Raw genomic sequence first — 21,056 nt, 5'->3', positions numbered from 1 at the left:
AGTTGTAATTACTAACAAATGATCAGAATCTGATGAAATCTGGCGGCAAGACTTAGACCTAAACTGAAATAAAATTTGATGTGGTACTTTTTGGAAAAAAAATATAAGCACAATATCAACCACTGAAATGATGTCCAGGGCACGCTCCCCGATTCAGCTTTAGGCGACCCCTTGGTATCATGTTAACTGTCTGATCGTGATTCACAAGCTCATAATACAGGCGGAATTGTATAGTCGATTCCTATGGATATAGAAAGGGTCTTGTAATTTTTATCATAATTTGGAGCTTATATATTGGTGGTAAATCATTTGTGATAACGAATTAACTCAGTCGTTGTCACAGGAAATCATCGACGGTGATAACGTGTGGGAGAGTGATATCACTGAATAAATAGACGTTAAACAAGAGAGACATATTTTAACAAGGTCTTAATAGTTGTGGCTAATAAGACTTTTCACTCCACAGTAACACACGCCTGGAGTATTGTGTTCCAACGTTCTGTTTAAGCTTTTTATGATGGTTTTAACACTTCTCAAGAATCGTAAATTGTCTTTTGAAGCTCGGTGATTGATGGTGAACGCAAGTGATAGAATTTGTTGTGAGATAATTCAGAAAATATGACACAGAGAAAGGAAAGTGCGAAGATGTCAGGGGAGTGCTATGATGGCCACAAAAAGGCATATCCTTTGGTGGAAACAACGTCTAACCATGAACTATGGCAGAAGCTGTCTACGTTATCCACTTTTTTATTTACTTATTTTGACGAGCTTTTGTTTATTAAAACACATAAAACTAAACAGCATGCCAGCCATGCTTGCTGGTTTCACTAGACAACTATGACCTACATTTATGGGTTTTCTCCTAAAAAAAGCCGTTATTATGACTGAATTCTCTTAAAATCGGCGTTTAAGCTCATTCACTGTTCAGTTCCCTGCAATGATTTATTATTGAAGCATCTCAGGGACACTTTTTGCGTGTGCAGATAATCTTACCTGATCTACTTGAAATCTCAGCCTAACACTCAACGGTCGCACAATAATAATAGCAACATATAGAAAGAACAATCATGAGCCTCATTCAGATGATAATTACTAACATAAGAAGGAATCTGATGCAATCTGGCAGCAAAACTTAGGTTAAAAAACAAATGTTTCGTGTAGTGATTTTTAGAAAGGAAATATGAACACAATATCAACCACTGAGCTACAATTTACAAGCGTCTCAGGTACGATTTTCCGTGTGCAGATAATATTACTTGATCTACTTGAAGTCTGAGCCTAACATCATGAGAAACATTCGACGGTAGCACCGTTTTACGCACAACGTAACCTTTCATTTGATGCTTTTTAAGCACAATTACGGATTATCTGGAGATAACAGCCTAACATCATAAGATACATTCCATGGTCGCACAGTTTTACGCACAAGGTACTCGTGACCTTTCAAACTGATGCTTTTTAAGCACAATTACGGATTATCTGGTGATAAACGGTGCTACTGACCGCGGAGCTGGATGGTGCATTATACCAAGGTGTTTTGCTGAGATAACATGTTTTCGATTGATGCTCAAAGTCAGCAGTTACACAAGTAAAGCCTGATTCTGACAGGCACAGATTCATGCAGGCCGCTGCTGTTTGAATGGAATGAACAACCCTGTCGTTGTAACCATTGAGGACTTTGCCGTTGAAGAGAGTGAAGCCTGATCCATATCCAGCTGAACCGCAACCTGAAAAAAGAAGTAAATAATTTGTGAAGCAGTGAAGCATATAAAGAGTGAAGCATAAACAATTCTTGTCGCCAAAGCAGACATATTGAATCGGGGGGTCACACTGATGAAGGTCATCGTGCTCAATCTGCGTGGACACCTGTCATTTTTTCAACCGACATTACAGAATTCTGCAAATATCTGATCCATACCAAACAAACAGCACCATAAGGGTCAGTGGCATGTGGATATATATATATATACATATAAATATCCACATGTAACTTATTAAGCACCCCCTAACATAATTTAAGTGACCAACTTACCTAATGATAAATCTTGAAATTTAACGATGACTAATATTGTTTAAGGGTTTGCTAAATCAAACGTCAAAACACATCCCAATATGCAGTTGAAGCACACTGTCCACGATTGTCACAAAAAGCACTATTAACTCAATGCGGAAAAACACTGTCAAACCAACAAGGTTAAGGACTGACCAAGGCCAGGTCAAGGATCGGGATTTAGCAAGCTCTGTGAGACGTCAGCCTTTCACTACAAATGGCATCAAGAAGCACCTATGGTTCCCCAACAGACGTCTGTGCAATAGGGCTGTAAGAAACCGCACAAAGGCACTTGGGATGAGGGCAAGAATGGTGATCAAGCGTCCCGCCTTGACCAATCTTCACAAGAGGACTCATTTGGAGTGGTGTCATGGAATTGGACGTCATGGAGGAAGGTGCATTGGTCGGATGAGAGTCACTTGTGATTGCATGTCACAGACGGGCGCCAGCGAACAGAGCCTATGAGCCTAGGAACTTCAGTGCATCACTTCCTTACGGTGGTGGATTTGTCATGGTCTGGAGTTGTCTCTCCCATGATTGTAAACTGGACTTGGTAACTGTTCGTGGAAATCTCAATGGCGACCACAGCATCCGGAACATCCTGGATCCTATTCTTGTGCAACATTTTGATAACCATCCATTAGCCACTCGCCCTGTATTTATGGATGACAACGCCCGACCACATCGTTCTCCAACAAAGCTGTAACCAAACTTCCATGGCCTGCTATGAGCCCGGATCTGAATTCATTGGAACTTGTCTGGGGCATTGTTGGACACCGAGTGCAAACACTAGATCCGCCTGTTCAAGTCCTGGCATGTTTGGAAGCAGCTTTGCGCCGGGAGTGGCAGCAGCTGCCCCTGGAGCGAATCCGGAGACTCAAGACAAGCATGGGGAGGGGGGTCAGTGCAGTCATCCATGCACAAGGTAGACATGCATGCTATTAACATGTTTCCTGTGATTTGTTGTCTGAAGATGACAGAGAACATTTTCAGACTGAGAGACACTCACCTCGCCAATTTTGGAACTCTGCAGCCCCACAGTTGTAGAGGGATACATTTTCTTGACAAAACATCGTTAACGTTTTCATGTCATTTTGTTAATTAAAATATTGCAAATTTTCATTATTTTGTTGTTATTGTTTAGTCCAAAATGTCAACTTTCAGGAAACAATGGTGTTTAAGCTTTCCAGTATACATACTAATGATAATGGTTGCTCATTTTCATGGCAATATGAAAATATAGGGAAGTGCTTAATTAAGTTCCATGTGTATAGTTCTTATATGATTTTGGCACCCGTGAAGAGCCACCTCCTCGTGGTGGGTGCTGGGTAACGCTAAGCGCTCTTCGACCCCCCGTTGTGGACCCCGGGGTATATTTGGTCCACCAACCCGTTTGCCGTGGGTTGCGCCCCTGTGTCGGTGGAAGACGGGATTCTGGTGGTTGAGGGCACTGGTTCCAGGAACAGTGTGCCTTTGCCCAACACACCACTTCGGCCCTGACTTCACCTAGACGGATGGTAGAACTGGCCCGGTTCTATCAATCGGCTGGTCACGCCAAGCCCTGTGTATCTGGTAGAATTATTAATCTTTTAATTCTTCTGCTGGAGTATATCATCCGGGTATCCTTGGTGCTGCAAGTTGGAAATCCACTTGTTTTAGCATTGATCTTGTGATACTCCGTGGTGGGTGGGGAGCTCGGATGATGAAATCTAACAAAATAACCATGGCTTATGAAACTCCAACCAAAAAAACCAAACGTCCTCTTGACAATGACCCTGTTGACAACGAACTCAGACTGCCCAAACCAACTGATTACTGGCCACGTTTTGTTGTCATTGAGACCAAAGATGATACACCATTAAAATTTAATCCTTTTGCTGTGTCTAAAGGTATCCAAGGCATTGCTGGCGATGTGAAGAACCTTAACAGATTACGTTCTGGTGCGCTGTTAGTTGAGTGTGGCAAGAGACAGCAATCAAACAACCTATTGAACACTGAAACTTTTGTCGGCATTCACGTCACTGTCACGGCTCACAAGACCCTTAACACGAGCAAGGGAATCGTTAGAGATCGTGAGCGATTGCTGGCTGACATGTCGGAACTACATATCGTTTCCGAAATGAAGGATCAGGGTGTACTCTATGTTAAACGTTTTTCTACACGTAAAAACGATACAACTATCAAAACCAACACCTATCTGTTTTCCTTTTCTTTACCCGTTGCTCCAAAATCTCTCAAGGCAGGTTATTGTAACCTCAATGTGGAGACTTACCTTCCAAACCCTCTCAGGTGCTTTAAATGTCAGAAGTTTGGCCACGGCGTAAATACTTGTACATTGTCTGTTGTGTGTGCTCACTGTGGTGAAAAGACACACACAACAGAATATTGTAACAGTAATGTCAAAAAGTGCATCAACTGCGCAGGGAATCACCCAGCTTACTCTAAGGACTGTCCCGTATGGAAACGCAAATGGCAATCAATCAAATAAAATTCACGCAAAACTCAGTGGCAGAGCCCCAAAGGGGTCAGAAAATCAAATTCAATTATTCAACAAATACGGATCTCTTGAGGCCATGGACGTATCTGAAAACGTCCATTCTAGGGCACATAGCTTGTCGCCCTCCAAACAAGTGCGGGGTAGATCCCCAATAAATCCCCCCAAAAGATAATGTCTTCTAATAATCTTGTACAGTGGAACTGCAGAGGGCTAAGGAATAATTTCGGTGATTTGCAGCTATTAGTCCAGGACTTCACACCATCAGCCATTTGTCTTCAGGAGACATATTTAAAACAGACGGATACATTTGACCTACGCCATTTCAATGCATACCATTCTTTTTCACCTCCGGGTGATCGGGCCACTGGAGGATCTTCGATCCTTATCAAACAGAATATTATCCATAGCCCTGTTATACTTAATACTGGTCTCCAGGCGGTTGCCGTACGACTGACGTTACATGTTGCGTTCACATTATGCTCTTTATAAATTTCATCGTCTTCAACTCTTCAGAAGACTGACCTTCAAAATTTATATGACCAACTCCCGAAACCTTGTATCATTATTGGAGATTTAAATGGTCACAACCCGCTCTTGGGTGGTACAACTATTAATGCTAAAGGAAAACTATTAGAAGACTTTTGTTCAGATAATGATTTATGCATATAAAATGACGGTTCTAACATATACTTACATCCTGGCACAGGAACTTATTCAATTACAGACTCAGACTTATTGAGTGAATTTGAGTGGTCAGTCCACGACGACCTGTGTGGAAGTGACCATTTCCCAACAAAACTAAAACCCGTGAATCCATCTGATGTTCCTCCATCATCAAGATGGAACTTTAAGAAGGCTAACTGGCCTCTATATGAAACTTTCTGTGCTGACAAACTCAAACCTGAACTTTTTCATGATCTTCCTGATGCCATAAAATGTTTTTCAGATGAGCTCAGACACATAGCTGACAAGTGTATCCCCAAATCCTCTGCAGTTCCTCATATACGTAAACCATGGTTTAACGCTGAATGCAAACAAGCTGTAAGGCACGGAAGAAAGCTGAACATTATTTCCGTTGCTATCTTATCGTCCACAATTTAAACAAATTTAGAATTTTAAACGCCAAAGCATGGCGTACTTTTAAACAAAGTAAACGCCAATCTTGGAGAAACTATGTCTCAAACATCAATTCGCGCACGCCGATATCAAAGGTGTGGAACATGATCCAGAAAATAAAAGGTAAGGGCTCTAAATCTAGCATTAAGCATCTCAAAGATGGAGATGAATTATTAACTGATAAATCTGACATAGCAAATGAACTTGGAGAAACTTTGGCCAAACACTCTTCCTCATCTAACTATGTACCTGAATTCCAGAAATATCAAAGACAGCAGGAAAAGAAATATATTAATTTCAATTGAGACAATGGGGAAGACTACAATGAAACCTTTTCGATACATGAGCTTCATACTGCTCTTGACCACGCTCACGATACTGCTTCAGGAGCTGATGGTATACATTATCCACTCCTGAAACACTTACCTGAATCATGTTTAGAGACGCTCTTATCTATTTTTGATGACATTTGGACATCTGGACAATTTCCTTCGTCGTGGCGTGATGCTATAATTGTGCCCATCCCTAAACCTGGACGTGATCATACTGATCCTTCCTATTATAGGCCAATTTCACTAACTAGCTGCGTTTGCAAGACCATGGAACGCATGATAAATAATCGACTTGTTTGGTACTTGCAAACCAATAACCTAATAACAGATATACAATGTAGTTTCCGTAAAAACAGAAGTACTGTCGATCACTTGGTGCGTTTAGAATCATTTGTTAAAAACGCTCTAATTAATAAATAACATGCTGTGTCTATCTTTTTTGATCTAGAAAAAGCATATGTCACTACGTGGAAATATGGCATTTTAAAAGATTTACATGGCTTTGGATTGCGAGGCCGCTTGCCTCAATTTATAGCCAACTTTTTAAATGACAGACAATTTCAAGTCCGCGTGGGTTCTACCCTGTCTGCTCATTACAATCAGGATCAGGGTGTCCCACAAGGCAGTATTTTGTCTGTCACTTTATTTAGCATTAAGATCAACAGTTTATCAAAGGTTTTAACCGATTCAATTGATGGATCACGTTTTGTGGATGATTTTAATATTTCTTGTCGCGGTAAGAATATGCATACTATTGAACGGCAACTACAGCTGTGTTTAAATAAAATAAATGTATGGTGTCTTGAAAACGGTTTTAAATTTTCTAAATCCAAAACTAATTGTATACATTTTTGTAGAAAATATAAACCGCATAAGGACCCGGAAATGTTTCTCAATGGCACTCCTTCTGGTGTCCCCCGCCGTGATATTGCTGGAATATTGCTAAAAGTGGCGTAAAACTAAAACTCAGTCAGTCAGTCAGTCAATGGCACTCCCATTAAAGTTGTAAAGGAGGCCAAGTTCTTGGGTTTAATTTTTGACTCTCATTTAACGTTTCTGCCGCATATTAAATCCCTTAAAACTAAATGCCTGAAGGCACTTGACTTGTTGAAAGTTGTTTCAAATTCTAAGTGGGGAGGGGATCAAGCCACTCTCCTACACCTATATCGATCATAGGTCCGTTCCAAACTTGATTATGGCTCCATCGTATATGGTGGAGCCTGCAAAAGCAACTTAAAACTATTAGATTCTGTCCATCAACAAGGTCTTAGACTTTGCCTTGGATCCTTTAGGACTTGTCCTGTTGAGAGTCTCTACGTCAAGGCAGATGAACCATCTCTTACACAACGCCGTGTAAAATTGTCCTTGCAGTATATAACAAAACTTTATTCTAACGAGTCTAACCCTGCATTTAACTGTGTCTTTAAACCTCTTTATGAAGATTTGTGCAACAAAAAGCCTTCTCTTGTTCCACCTCTTGGTTTAAGAATTAAACCATTCATTTCTGCTGCTGGCATTGAGCTGGTAAATATAGCTCCTTCCCTTCTTCTTTCTTCTCCTCCTTGGCAGTTGGTTAGGCCACAAGTTGACCTAACATTAACATTATTTAAAAAAAGGAGAAGCTAATGAATTACAATATAAACAAGAATAAAATCAATTAAAAAGTAAATATAATACATACAAATCCTTATTTACAGATGGGTCCAAGGATGGTGGCGCAGTTGCTTGTGCCACTGTCATTGGATCCAGAACAATATCTTCTAGAATACTGGATAACAGCTCTATTTTTACAGCAGAAGCAAACGCCATATTAACAGCTCTTAAATATATTCAAAGACAACATAAACAATATATCATCTTTTCTGACTCTCTTTCTTGCCTTCAGGCTATAAAAAATATTTCTTGTAAAAAATCCACTTTTACTAGAAATTATCGAATTATCTAATGAACTTGCTACTGGCCAATACGACATCGTCTTTTGTTGGTTACCCAGCCATGTTGGCATTTCTGGGAATACAAGGCAGCACTCAACAAATCTGTGGCACCACTTCTTATTCCATACTCTGATTACAAAGCTAGCATTAGAACTTACATCCGCGATCTGATGCAGAAGAAGTGGGACACCCAAGTGGGTATTAATAAATTACATGAAATAAAACCCTATATTGGTTACACCTACTTGGGTTGTCAGTCCAGATTTGAAGAGGTCATCATGCGACGATGTCGTATTGGCCATACAAGGTACACTCACAAATATTTGTTAAAAGGTGAAGATCCTACGTTTTGTATCCCTTGTGATGAGAGAGTCACAGTCAAGCATCTCCTGCTTGACTGTGTTGAAATCTCAATCATAAGGGATAAATATTTCAATGTTAAAACTGTTAAGGATCTTTTTAATTCTGTTCATCTTCATTTAATTCTTGCTTTTTTAAAAGAAATTGATTTAATTAATGAATTTTGATAAATATGTTCTGTAGATAGATGTGTTTTAATGATTGGTAGTGTAGATTATGAGCTTAGATTGTTAGTGGTTGTATCCTCAAAGGGGGTTGAAGTAGCGTAAAATTATTGTCCTTCTGAGAGGGTACGTAAGTCCCAAACACTTTCAAAGTAAAATTTTCACGTCCTGTGTTTTAAACGTAGTATTCTTGTCATTTTAATTTGTGGCTAAATTTTCCTACTTTTCGCAAACAGCTGAAGGGATGGTGTAAATCCAGCTAGGGTCCATGCAGGTAGCAAAAGTAATGTAAGTCCCCATGGTTCCTGGTATGGTGATCTACCTTCAGTTGTTGGCGATCTATAGCCCGTTTGTATATTGTATTGTCTTCGTAAATAAAATAGTTTTACATGTTCATGCTAGTTTTAAACTCCATCTGTGATACTCTAGTTATTTTACAGTCCTTCGATGACTGATTATTTATCAACTTTAATTTATTGTTTATGTAAAACATTTCTCGTCACTATATGGCTGAAATATTGCCGAGGTGACGTTAAATTCTAACTCACTCACACTTATATGATTGTATCTGTACACATTCTATTGCCATTCACGATTCAGTGGATTCTAGAGACAGTTATGGGACTTGGCTCTGCTTTAATCTGAAAGTAGGGCTGGCTAAAAGGATCAATAATCAAAAAGATCGTCAATAGTAAAAATTATTAATGATTATCGATATGAAATTTGTGTTTAACTTTTGTGATAGATTTCTCACACCATTTACGAATTTAGGACTTAATTCATGGTCTGCTTCTTACTTATGTTCAGGACACAGTTTTGTTAATAATTCATACGAAAACATGTCACTCACCAGTGATGTCATTAACAGTTTTGTCATTCTTGCTTCCGATACTTATCGATAATCGATCAATATTGTGTGACTTACTTCTTTAGTTTCTTTTGACTCACCTTTCGTAGCCTTTGTTACGACGTAGAAGACGGTTATTTGTTTTAAATACTTACTCTGGACACAACTGCCGCCACGTTTGACGTACATGATGTCACACACACACAATCCGTTATTGCAGACAACGTTTGTCCCAGAACAGGAGGAACTGCAGGTGCCAAAGTTTGGTGCTGTTGCAATAAAATATGATGATCAAAATACCCGAATCACAAAGAAGTTCTATTTGAATTGACATGGTACATTTCGGCTATTTCAATTATTTCATTTCATCAGGGACAGTCCACTGGATAACCGAATTTCGAACGGTTCCACAACGTTCTTTTTTCGGAGAATAAGAGAGAAAAACATTAATAACAGAAATAACATTATTCGTTCCCTTATTTCTTATGTTTCTGTTGATGAGTGAGTGACTAGTTTTACGCCGCTTTAGCAACATTGCACCAATATTACATCAAAAACGGGCTCATGAAATGTACCTATTTAGGGAAACGAGCCAGGGCCATTATTGGTAACTTTTGGCTTTATGATATTTTTCGGAGTAAACTTCTTAGGAATGTACGTTGCAGTAATATTGTCCTTTTGCTTGCATGAAGTATATACGAATATGAAAAGTATTATTAATTTTAATGCGATGTCTACCTGTACATGCAGGCAGGCCGCAGTTGAAGACAGACGTTTCTGAAAGCGTCTCCGAACAGAAAGATCCACCGTCAGCTGGAGATGGATTTGTGCAGGTTCGACTACGGGTTTTGGAAACAGTATGAGATGTGCCACAGGTTTGTGTACAGGAACCACTCCAAGAGCTCCAGCTGCTGACTCCACCGTTTACTAAAGGTGAAGAAAATATTATGTATTATGTTAGTGCTTCCGAAAAACTGTTTTTATTACTTTCTGGTAAATCAGTTCAATGAAAAAATATCATCTATAACTTAGCACATGTTATATTTGGGAAAACACCTTCTTAGTTAAGTACAGGTTCTAGTACTTTTGTTGGGTTAAGTCCCATCCGGGATTCGAACCCACACCCTCAGGGTCAGGCACCTAATCACCAGCACACAAAGTCAGCCACCTATCCCGCTCAGCCACCGCGTATATTACACAGTATATTCCACAAGTATATTACGCTATGCCACGACTCAGTCTAATGGCTGAGGTGTGCTAAGGCACACACGCACGCACGCATACACGCACACTGCATCTCTAGTTCTTATATAGGATTGTGTGTACATATTGTTTATTGCCCACGTTAAAAAGACAAGCAGTAGAAATTATGGTAAGATAAATTCCTTGTAGATATAAACTGAGGGGCAAAAGAAACGTCCCCGATCATTTTTGTATCATAAAATGATACAAACACGTGCAATTCAATGTTGAAATGTTTGATATAATTTTTGAACATATTATGCAGACTGTCATTACAGAACAATTGAAACAATTTGCTGTAAGTAGAGTTTTTGTGACGTTTTTCACAGGAGGTTCAAATGTCCGGTTTTCGATCATGACAACACATGCACATCAGTACTGACAGAGTGTCTTTGAGTGTCCAACTCCTCAGTAGCGAGTGTGTCCACCTCTTGCAGCGATACATGCTGCCACACGACGTCGTGCAGAGTGCACAAGACGTCTGATCACGTGATGTGGGATGCGACGCCATTCTTCCTGTAGAGCTTGAGCCAAAGCGTTTCTTGTCTGTGGGGGATGTTGACGTTGCTTAACCTGACGGCCGAGATGATCCCATAGGTGCTCAATGACGTTTACGTTGTTGTTGGTCAGGAAGTTCCGGGTAACAACAGCAGTGTTGGGAGTAGCGTTATCCTGCTGAAACAACACGCCTCGATTCTGCTGGAGGAAGGGTAACACGACAGGTCGTAAAACAACATCAATGTATCGACGGGCATTCAGGTTTCCCTCTATCACCGACAAGTCAGTCTTCCTCTCGCCACAAAGTCCCCCCCACACCATCACACCACCGCCGCCAAACGTCTCAACTTCCTGAACGCAACAACGAGCTGTGCGTTCGTTCCGACGTCTGTAGACTCGTACCCGACCATCAGCTTTGTTCAACTGGAAGCGGCTCTCGTCACTGAAGAGTACCCGGCGCCAGTTCCGCGGCTGCCACTGCCGAACTCTACGTGCCCAAGCCAATCGACGACGTCGATGTTCACGCGTTAACGTCACGCCCCGGAATGGTCTGTAGGCTCTGATACCGAATCGGCGGAGTCGTCTGGATATGGTCCTTCTACTGACTGGATGGGTAAGGCTGGTTGTTGCTGATGACGTCACAGTCAGGAATCTGTTGCGCAAGTGAAGCACCCGTAAATGGCGGTCTTCCTGAGGGGTGGTTACGGGTGGTCTCCCTGTCCTAGGCCTGTCTGCAGTCCGACCTGTTGTTCTGAAGCGTGTCATCAGTCTGGTGATGGTTTTCTTGCTGCAACCCATGATTCTTGCAACGTGACTGTGAGAAGCACCCAGCTGCAACATCCCAATAGCTCGTTCTCTCTGTTCTGCCGTGAGTCGAGGCATGTTCTTTGTGTCCAACGTATTGAAGTGATGAATTCGAACAGTCGAGCATAATTTTTATACTGTACTTTCATACGGGTATGTTTCCACAGCAGCATGCAAAAAAACGTGAATAAAAGCAATTTTCATGCTTACAAAAAACTCCACGTGGATTTCCTTTCTGTGAGACGTGGGGATGCGTTCGGGAGATGTGTTCCTAAATAAATTTCCGTCATAACGAAAACAGAAGAAATGTTTTTTACAATTTTACTTTGGGGACGTTTCTTTTGCCCCTCAGTTTACTACCCACCAAAAGTTTAGACTCACTTAAAGCACTCACTATATGTTATGTAAATATATATGGTTATGTCGAAAATGAATTTCTCCACTAACTCGGGGGGAACCAACTGCAAACTTTATGCAGATGAATTGCACGAGGATCATTCATCAAATTGCTGAAAATCATGTGCAAATATCGTGCATGTAAACAGCTGCCTTTTGGTGTAAAGTTTTGTTAAGAATTCGCCAATTTTCACTGAGTTTCATCATTTGTTGAACTCATGACAATATCCTTTCCACGTTACGAATACGTTTTACAATACATCAGTTCATGTGTAAACAATACCTTTAAACAGCATGAAATATTTTGAAAAATCTAGTTTAGAACAGTTGACTGAAGTAAGTGACTACATTTACACTAGTGAATCTGAACTTTTGATGAGTAGTATATATCACGGCCTGTTGTACCCTGTACTCTGTGTGCATCAAAGCGTACATCAGACTGTATACCCCTCGTGATATGGGCAATAGTGTGTAAACACAACCCTACATCATGTGACGAGTGGACCCTTCCCCGTGACCTCAAATCCAGTGACGTTGAGCTTGACACCAAGCTAGTCATAATGCTTTGTACTCTGGGGAAAACAACGGATGTCTGATAGGCTCTATACTCTGGCGAGTTTAGGTGATTTGGGACTGTTCTGTTGGACAAACGGTGATGCGGAAGGGATTTTGAGAAGGGCTGTTTCTCTCCTAGGAGTGGTCACTCGTGGTCGACCTGAACGCTGACGCTCCTTAACGTCATTATTTGGATGACGTTTTCAGTGGATAGTCTCTTGCAATAGCCTATACAACATCTCTTACAATTGTTCTCAATGGCATACCAGCATTCCGTAAACCGCATACTAATACCTTTAAACATTTGTCAGGTTAAGAATCCACATATGTGAAAATCAAACAGAGAACGCCATTGATTTTTAAGTTATCAAGCTGTTAGAACAGTTCACTGAAAGGTCAACTTTGAGATTCTAGTCTAGGCACGCTTCAAAACAGTTATTTGATATATATATTTGTTTTCAAACACTTATGGAATCTCCTGCTTTCATCACGATTCTTGACATGCATCACCAGAGGATCATAATAATCATATTATATGATGTTTTTTTTATAATCATTATTTTAAATATAACATGTTTAACTGGCTTCCTTATATTACACAAAATTAAAGCTAACAAAATTAAATGCGACAAAATCGTTACCATCCGCCATTCCGGCCATGTCATTAGATCATTAGTATAGGTCTATGTATGACTTCACCACAGCCATATAGCGGGAATATTGCTGAGTGCGGCGTAAAACAACAAACCAACCAACCAATCACCTCACCTGGGCACTGTGAGAAACCACAGTTCTCGCTGATGGTGCTTGTAAGAGACTCTGAGCAGTCCGCTCCTCCGTGAGCTGGAGCAGGGTTGGTGCAGGTTCGGGTTCGAGTCCTGGTTCCTGTGGCCGAGGAGCCGCATGTCTGTGAACATACCAACGTGCCCCACGACCCCCAGGTGCTGACAGCTCCGTCAACTGGAAAACATTAGAAACGGCATAGTGTCATTGGACGGGTACCTCTCTGCAACGTTTCTGCAGAATCTTTGCACTAATTGGGGGTGAAGAAGAATTTGGCTGTACATTTCATTTACCGAAAGGTCCGTAATAACTATCAGACTCGGTATGGTTGTTTGTTGCTTTACGCCGCACTCAGCACCATTCCAGCTATATGGTGTCGGACTCAAAGTACTGCCTTACTGCATTAAATGTTCCACTGTTCGTGTAACCTTTTGGGTCCGGTGATTGCTTGCTTTTTTACCACTCGCAGATTTACAGAACCCACAAACAGCTTGTCGAGGTATAGCAGACAGATCTATATTACAGTCTCACCTCAGATTGAAAAACTAGCTCATTGAACACAAAACAATCCGTTTTTCTAAAACCTTGCCTAAATCATTTGGAGTTCCGAGAAGCTTTTAAAACACAAGTAATATCAAGTCGAAAGAAACATAGTACATGGGAACGAAAAAGAAAACGTACAAGAAAAACAACATGTCAATGAATGACAATATAAACACAGGTTAAATTGTTAACTGATGTAAAAAATGTTTGTCCATTTCCATGTGTTGGGACTCAGACAATATCGGGCATGATAAAATATTTGAAACTATGTCTACAGCCCAAACATGTGTATGTCACTAAAAACTCCAAACAGTTTTCAAAACGATATTTCCTCAAGTAATTATAAGCGGCAAATGTCTTTATGTGAGCTCTGCACAGAACATATATTCCGCTCACTGTTAGTAATTTACTCTTTAAATATCCCTTCTCCACTACCAGACATTGATTTCATACACTGTTCCCATGTCCATATTCCCCACATGGGTACAATGTGTGAAGTCCGTTTCAGGTGTCCCCCGCCGTGATATTGCTGGAATGTTGCTAAAAGTGGCGTAAAACTAAAGTCACTCACTCATTCACTAGGAACATAAGATATTAGTGAGTGAGTGGGTGAATGACGTAAAACCCAACTCACCCAGTCACCCATGTCAATAATAGAATCTGGGCCTTCAACTGGACGATAGGGCGGCGTAACACTAGGGTACCTCACCGCCTCTCTAACGAAACATATATTGTTTTTATCAGAAGGTAGTTGTTTTTGGTTTGGGTTTTTGTTTATATTGTTTATATTCATAGATATTCCGGTGATAGAATAGTTTCCTAGGAACCATTTCTAGTCGGACGTGTTGCTGATCATGCCGTTCAGTTACGATGATGTCGTTGATTATTTTCGTGCCAGCTAAATATTTGAATACGTTTTTGGACATAAACATATATGCAAACCCTTGTAGTAAGATGACATGCATCTCAAGTCAGCAAGCCTGAAGTTAGTTGCCTCTTACGACAACACAATCGCCTAATCTAACCTCTCAATAAGTTTTAAAAAGCAAGCTTCCTTTCAGGCTAACCGGGAAACCGGGAAAAATTTGCATATAGCAAAAGGCACAACTTAAGGATCTGTTTGATATATCTACCAAGTTTTGTTTACAAATATTGAACGGTTCTTGAGTTATGCCCCGTAAACGAAGCCCGTCCCTCACTTTTGGGACTAAGTCCGAATCGTTTCCATGGAAACCGGGAAAAATAAAAATGACAAAAATCTGCAAATAGCAAAGGCACCACTTAAGGTTCTGTTTGATATATGTACCAAGCCTTGTTGAAAAATATTGAACGGTTTTTGAGTTATGCTCCGGAAACGAAGCCCACCCCTCTTTAAGACTAAGTCCAAAACGTTTCCATGGAAACCGAGAAAAATAAATATGGCAATAATCTGTACATAGCAAAAGGCACCACCTTAGGTTATGTTTGACAAATCGTCAAATTTTTGTTGAAAAATGCCGGGGGTATAAAAAAAGGATGGGTGATCAAAAGCCAGTTAATCAGTGAGCGTGGGGTTAAAACCTGCATCTGCAAATAGACAGCCCATGTTAAATCTCAACCCTGTAAAATAATAAGTGAATGCTTCGTTCAAAAGCTATTTATTTCCGTAGCCATGTCGTATACCGTAAATTGTGTCCCCGTGTATTTAGGTCCGTAACCGGTGTTACCAAAGATAGTTACTCATATCTTTTCATCTCCCACTTTAAGGTATTACTGAACTATTTTTAACAAAATCCAATAAAAAAATAACATCTTACAGCAGATAGCCCTTTCACTCTTATACAAAATAATATATCTCTCATTCACTCATGAGCATAAAACATAAAACTCTGATATAATACTGCACTCGTGCAACAACGCAATTGACTTGATGTGCCATAGATGAACGTATCATGAACAATTCCAGTCACTCCTCTCAGATGTCCAAACACAGAGTCCATCTTCTCTTGGAATATGTCACCACTGACGGATAACCCAAAAGGAAGCCTTGTCCATGTGTACTTTCCCCAGGGAGTTGAGAATGTGGCAAGTCTGCTGCTTTTGTCATTTAACATGACCTTCCGGAAACCATTTCGAGCGTCAATTATGGAAAAGTGTGTAGCACCATTTATCTTGAGTAAGACATCGCCTACAGTTCGGACATAGCATGGACATCGTTTCAGCGATCTATTGAGATCTCTTAGATCAAGGCAAATCCGCAATGAACGATTTGTGCGAGTTGTCAACACAATAGAGTTGATCCAAGTCGTGTATTCATTCTCTACTTTACATAAGAACCCTCGGTCGACCAGGTCTTGTAGCTGATCCTTGAATTGCCTCTGTAGGTGAACAGGAAGCTGTCTCGCTGGGTGTTGCACAGGAATCGCCCCATCATCAACTTCTATGTGGAATGGCTCTCCAGGAAAACGACCGATGCCAGTAAATACATCTTTGTATTCTTTCAAAAGATAGTTGTTACGACGTAAATTGTAATACTTGCAGCAAATTGTAATAAACTTGACGTAAATTGTAATAAAAACGTAAATTGTAATGAAAATTGACGTAAATTGTCAGTGTGGAGTGACCTTGAGATAATTTTCATGGTCACAGCAAAAATCTGAGGGTTTTGCCATATAAAGATTGTTAGCGCGATAACCCAAGAAAGAATTGACAAATCTTAGCCAAATGACGAAAATGATATTCGTCCTGATATATCATCGATATAAAATCTCTTACTGTCCTCTGTATCATGTCTTTTCGCAAATATCCTTTGAGGTTTTGATATGTATAAATATAAAGTGGGTGGGGTGGGGGTGGGTTTCTAACGGGTATATCAAATCAAATTAAATCAAATTAGACATTTGTATAGCACTACATATCCAGAGTCCTGCTCATGTGCACTTAGTCGAATGCTCGTTTGAAGAGGATGGTTTTGCGACAAGATCGGAAACTGTTGATATTTTCCGATTTTCTGACATTTTCAGGTAATCAATTCCAGAGTACAGCACCCGGTCTGCTAAATGATCTGTCTCCGTATGTTGTGGTTCGGACAAATGGAATAGCCTAGATGACTAGCAATGAAATGCATCACAAATTAAACTTCAGGAAACAAAATATGCAAGAAACATTTTTGTATGTTTGAGATTGGTAGAGGTCGGCTAGAATCAAACTTAGATATTAAACTGCACAAAAAGGCAATTTGAAACTACAATCGCTTGTTCAAATGACTCCCCTTCGGTTTACTGAAAGAACTCGAGAAAGAAATGATGGATTTTGTTCAAATTTGGTACCAAGGTTTATTGACGAGATTTACGGACACCACTTGAATTTAGTGACCTTGAGGTCATTTTAAAGGTCACAGCGAAGGTGTAACAGTTTTGCACATGCCAAGCTTGGTAGCCGCGAACTTAGGAAAGAATTAATAGATTTTGATCCAATTTTATATCAAGGTGTATTGGCAGGAATCCCCTACACCAATTGAAACAAAATATGCAAAAACATGTTGTATGTTGGTAAAAGTCAAACTTAGATATTAAAATTGCACAAAAAGCAATTTTAAACTATAATCGCTTGTTCAAGTGACTCCCCCTTCATGTTTACTGAAAGGGCTTGTTTTGGAAACACTACCCACCCCCTTTCAGTTGACGTCATCATAAGGATATAACTCATCCTAAAGTTTTCACTTATTCATACATGGTGTCAAGGGTTCAAACTAAATACTGAATGGTCACACAAGTGTCAGCTCTCATTATGTTGTATATCTGGACACAATGTTTTTGAAAATTTAAAATGAGGGTGTCCTAAAAAAACAGTCCCCGTCTAAATGTAAATCAAGCAATCCAAATCTTTGAATGTTGATGATGACGGGAAGTCATCCAATACTACGCTGAACATATTTTATATGATACTATCTGAGGGTATACCATTATCCAAGAGAGAGAGCAATAGTGCAGTTGTAAGGCGTCTGCCTATCACGCTGAAGGCCCTGTTTCGAGGAGGCACCGAGGTTCGGTTCCCGAGATGGGCACATTTGCGTAGTATCCTTGGACAAGACACTTAGATCTACACTGTCTCAGTTCACCCAGCTGTAAAATGGGTACCCGTGAGTATGTGCTGGCAATGTGAGTGTTTAGTTCATTGCGCCTAACAGGCAGCATGGCTGTACAGTCCCCAGGGAGTTGAAAAAGTATCGGAAACTACGATAGTGTCCTATGATCGGGGATAGTAATGTACGTAGCGCCGTGAGCAGGCAATGTGCCTGGATGTGAGCGCCATATAAGCGGACTATTACTATTACTATTACTAGATACCAAATGGGAGATCGTTTTCCATTTTCTGCAAATTTGCAAGAAACATAATACCCCAATTTTGTGATGACTAATATCTCGTTAACCACATTACCCACATGAAATTTTGGATATGACTTTGCTAATGATTCCTTCAAAATGAAATGGAAGCTTTTTTTCAAACATTGGACATCGAGAATATAGTTAGTTTGACTACTTTTTCAACGCCCCTCGTGACATACTTAAAAGAAATGAGAACGTCTAAGGAAAAATGCATTTCGATCTCTGAATACTTCTGAGCTATATAAATACAAAAAGCAAAGGAATAAAGTAAATAGTCTGAAAAGAATAGCCATGGGAAACTTTTAATCTATTTTGGATAACTATTATCACCTCAGTCTACTCAATCAGGTGGTTACTACTTCATCGGGACCCATTCCCCTTCTTGTCACTGATGATTCTGGGATACCTTCAGTTTTTACAGATTTGGATAAAGCTCAAACATTAAATGAATATTTTGTATCTGTTTCAAATGTTACTGCTGGCGGCAAGACTTTGCCACCTGTTAGCCATCGCTGTGTTAACAGTATAACAAATGTCATTGTAACCGAAAAGGAGGTATCTGATAAGACCTTACCAGCAAACAAATCTAGTGGACCTGATGGCATTAACATGAGTGTGTTAAAACGAATTTGTACATCTATAGCTGAACCTCTTTGTTTGTTGTATAATATATCACTGAGTGACTGTATTTCCTACAATGTGGAAACGGGTAATGTTACTCCTATTTTGAAAGAAGGAATTGCATCCCTCCCAACTAATTACAGACCTATTAGTTCAATACCTATCCTTTGGAAAAGCCTTGAAAGAATAATCCGTATGGTAAAGCATGTGCACGACCATTTCCATGAACATAACATTTTAAGTAAATTCCAGTCAGGTTTTACTGCTAGTCATTCTAGTACATCTCAACATAGACATTTATCATAATATATGCTCAGTCCTAGATAATCACCACCTTTACTGTATGCTGTTTTGTGATATTTCAAAAGCTTTTTACAGGGCATGGCATAAAGGTTTATTGCACAAATAAGAAAATGATGGTGTTCGTGGAAACTTCCTTAGTTGGTTAACTAACTATCTATCTGGGCCCGGTTGTTCAATACTCGGTTATCTGAAACGCCGGTTAACTCCTAACGGCCGGTTAAATCCTTAACCGGCCGTTAGGTAACCGAACGTCAAATATGCGTTGTTCAAAACATGGTTAGTCATGCCGTTAGCTAACGTCGCCGTCAAAGTTTAACAGTGTGGTTAACGCCACTGGTTAGCTTCCATATATCCCATAGTTCCGTTTTCTGTTTACTTCCGGTTTACCAAAAATGGAAACGCAAAATGTCGCCTGCACCCTAAGGAAAAAGAGAAGTCGAAATTTCTCTGCTGACGAAGAGAATGTAATCCAGTCAATGGTTGAGGCCAACTCTATAGTTTACCATAGGCATGCGAATGCCGTAGCGTTACGAACGTTTTGTATTGGAACACAAGGTTCCAGCCGTTTGCATAATTTATATTTCAAAGACATATGATCCCACCTCTGTGTGGGACTTACTTCAATTCCAGCAACAGAAAAGACATTTTAATGAAAAACTATAGCACAGCTATAGATAAAATATGATGAATCCATGAAAATAATATTAATATTAGAAGCATAATATTAGAAAATGTATGAATATTACACACAGAGTTACGCTTAGACGGCTACAGTCTTAATGAATCTTTGAATTCCCACAAGACCTATCGCTCACTTTTAACTCCTTAAATTATCATGACTGTATGGCCAAGTCCTGAAGATGCTATCAATATCATTTATTAATTATTTGCCAAGTCTGTCAAAAATTGTAATGTATGAACACACATTGCCAAATCTTTTAACATCAAACAATATTGATGTTGTGTAATTAATACCATACCTTTTATCTGAAATATGCATTCAATACCAATAGAAACTTAATATGTTACTAGCACAACGTGCAAGTAATCAAACTGTAATCGTACTATAGGCCCCAGGGCCAACACTGCTGAATAAAATCGATCTATTATCCGACCTTACTTTTGACAAGAATCTCATGAATAATACTGTGCAATATCGTCATTATTTGAACGCCTTCACAGACGCATATTCCGGAAAGATGTCTTGAAAAACATGAAGCTGCGTCTAATTTATAGATGAACATAATTTCCTCGATACTCATTAATCAGATGAACCTTCATTTAGTTCAATTCACAAGTGACTGCAGAAAATGCATAATTCTTGTTAATGACTTCACGGTCGGAAAACATAATATTATATTTCATAAGTGCATTATAGAACGCTGTAGTAGATAAACATAATTTCCTCGATACTCAGTAATCAGGTGAACCTCCATTTAATGCATAGATAGTTCTTTTCAATGTCTTCAAGGACGGAAAACATGTATTATATTTCATAAGTGTATTATAGAACGCTGCAACGATTCGGCAGAGAAATACTATTGTGCCATAGTATTCCTAATATGAACCTATCAGTGTATAACATTAACATTCAGATATTGTGAAAAATTCCAAATATTATCGTGTAATATGACAAGAGATAGT

At 39.7% G+C, this 21,056-nt stretch overlaps 1 protein-coding gene across 1 annotated transcript in view; it reads right to left on the bottom strand.

Annotated features, from left to right (window-relative positions):
* Positions 1–472: 472 nt before the first annotated feature.
* LOC124272785 (coadhesin-like) overlaps positions 473–21,056 on the bottom strand; it is a 136,410-nt gene continuing 115,826 nt past the window's right edge. Inside the window, exon 8 of the mRNA XM_046707999.1 lies at positions 473–1,727. Coding sequence (XP_046563955.1) covers positions 1,459–1,727 — 269 coding nt within the window. The 3' untranslated portion in view covers positions 473–1,458. The remainder of the gene's footprint in view (positions 1,728–21,056) is intronic.

This window comes from Haliotis rubra, unplaced genomic scaffold, assembly GCF_003918875.1.
Source record: "Haliotis rubra isolate DU_JTF1 unplaced genomic scaffold, ASM391887v1 Scf1030, whole genome shotgun sequence".
Classification (NCBI taxonomy): Eukaryota; Metazoa; Mollusca; class Gastropoda; order Lepetellida; family Haliotidae; genus Haliotis; species Haliotis rubra.
The sequence above is the reverse complement of the archived record's forward strand: the minus strand, read 5'-3'. Positions and strand labels throughout refer to the sequence as shown.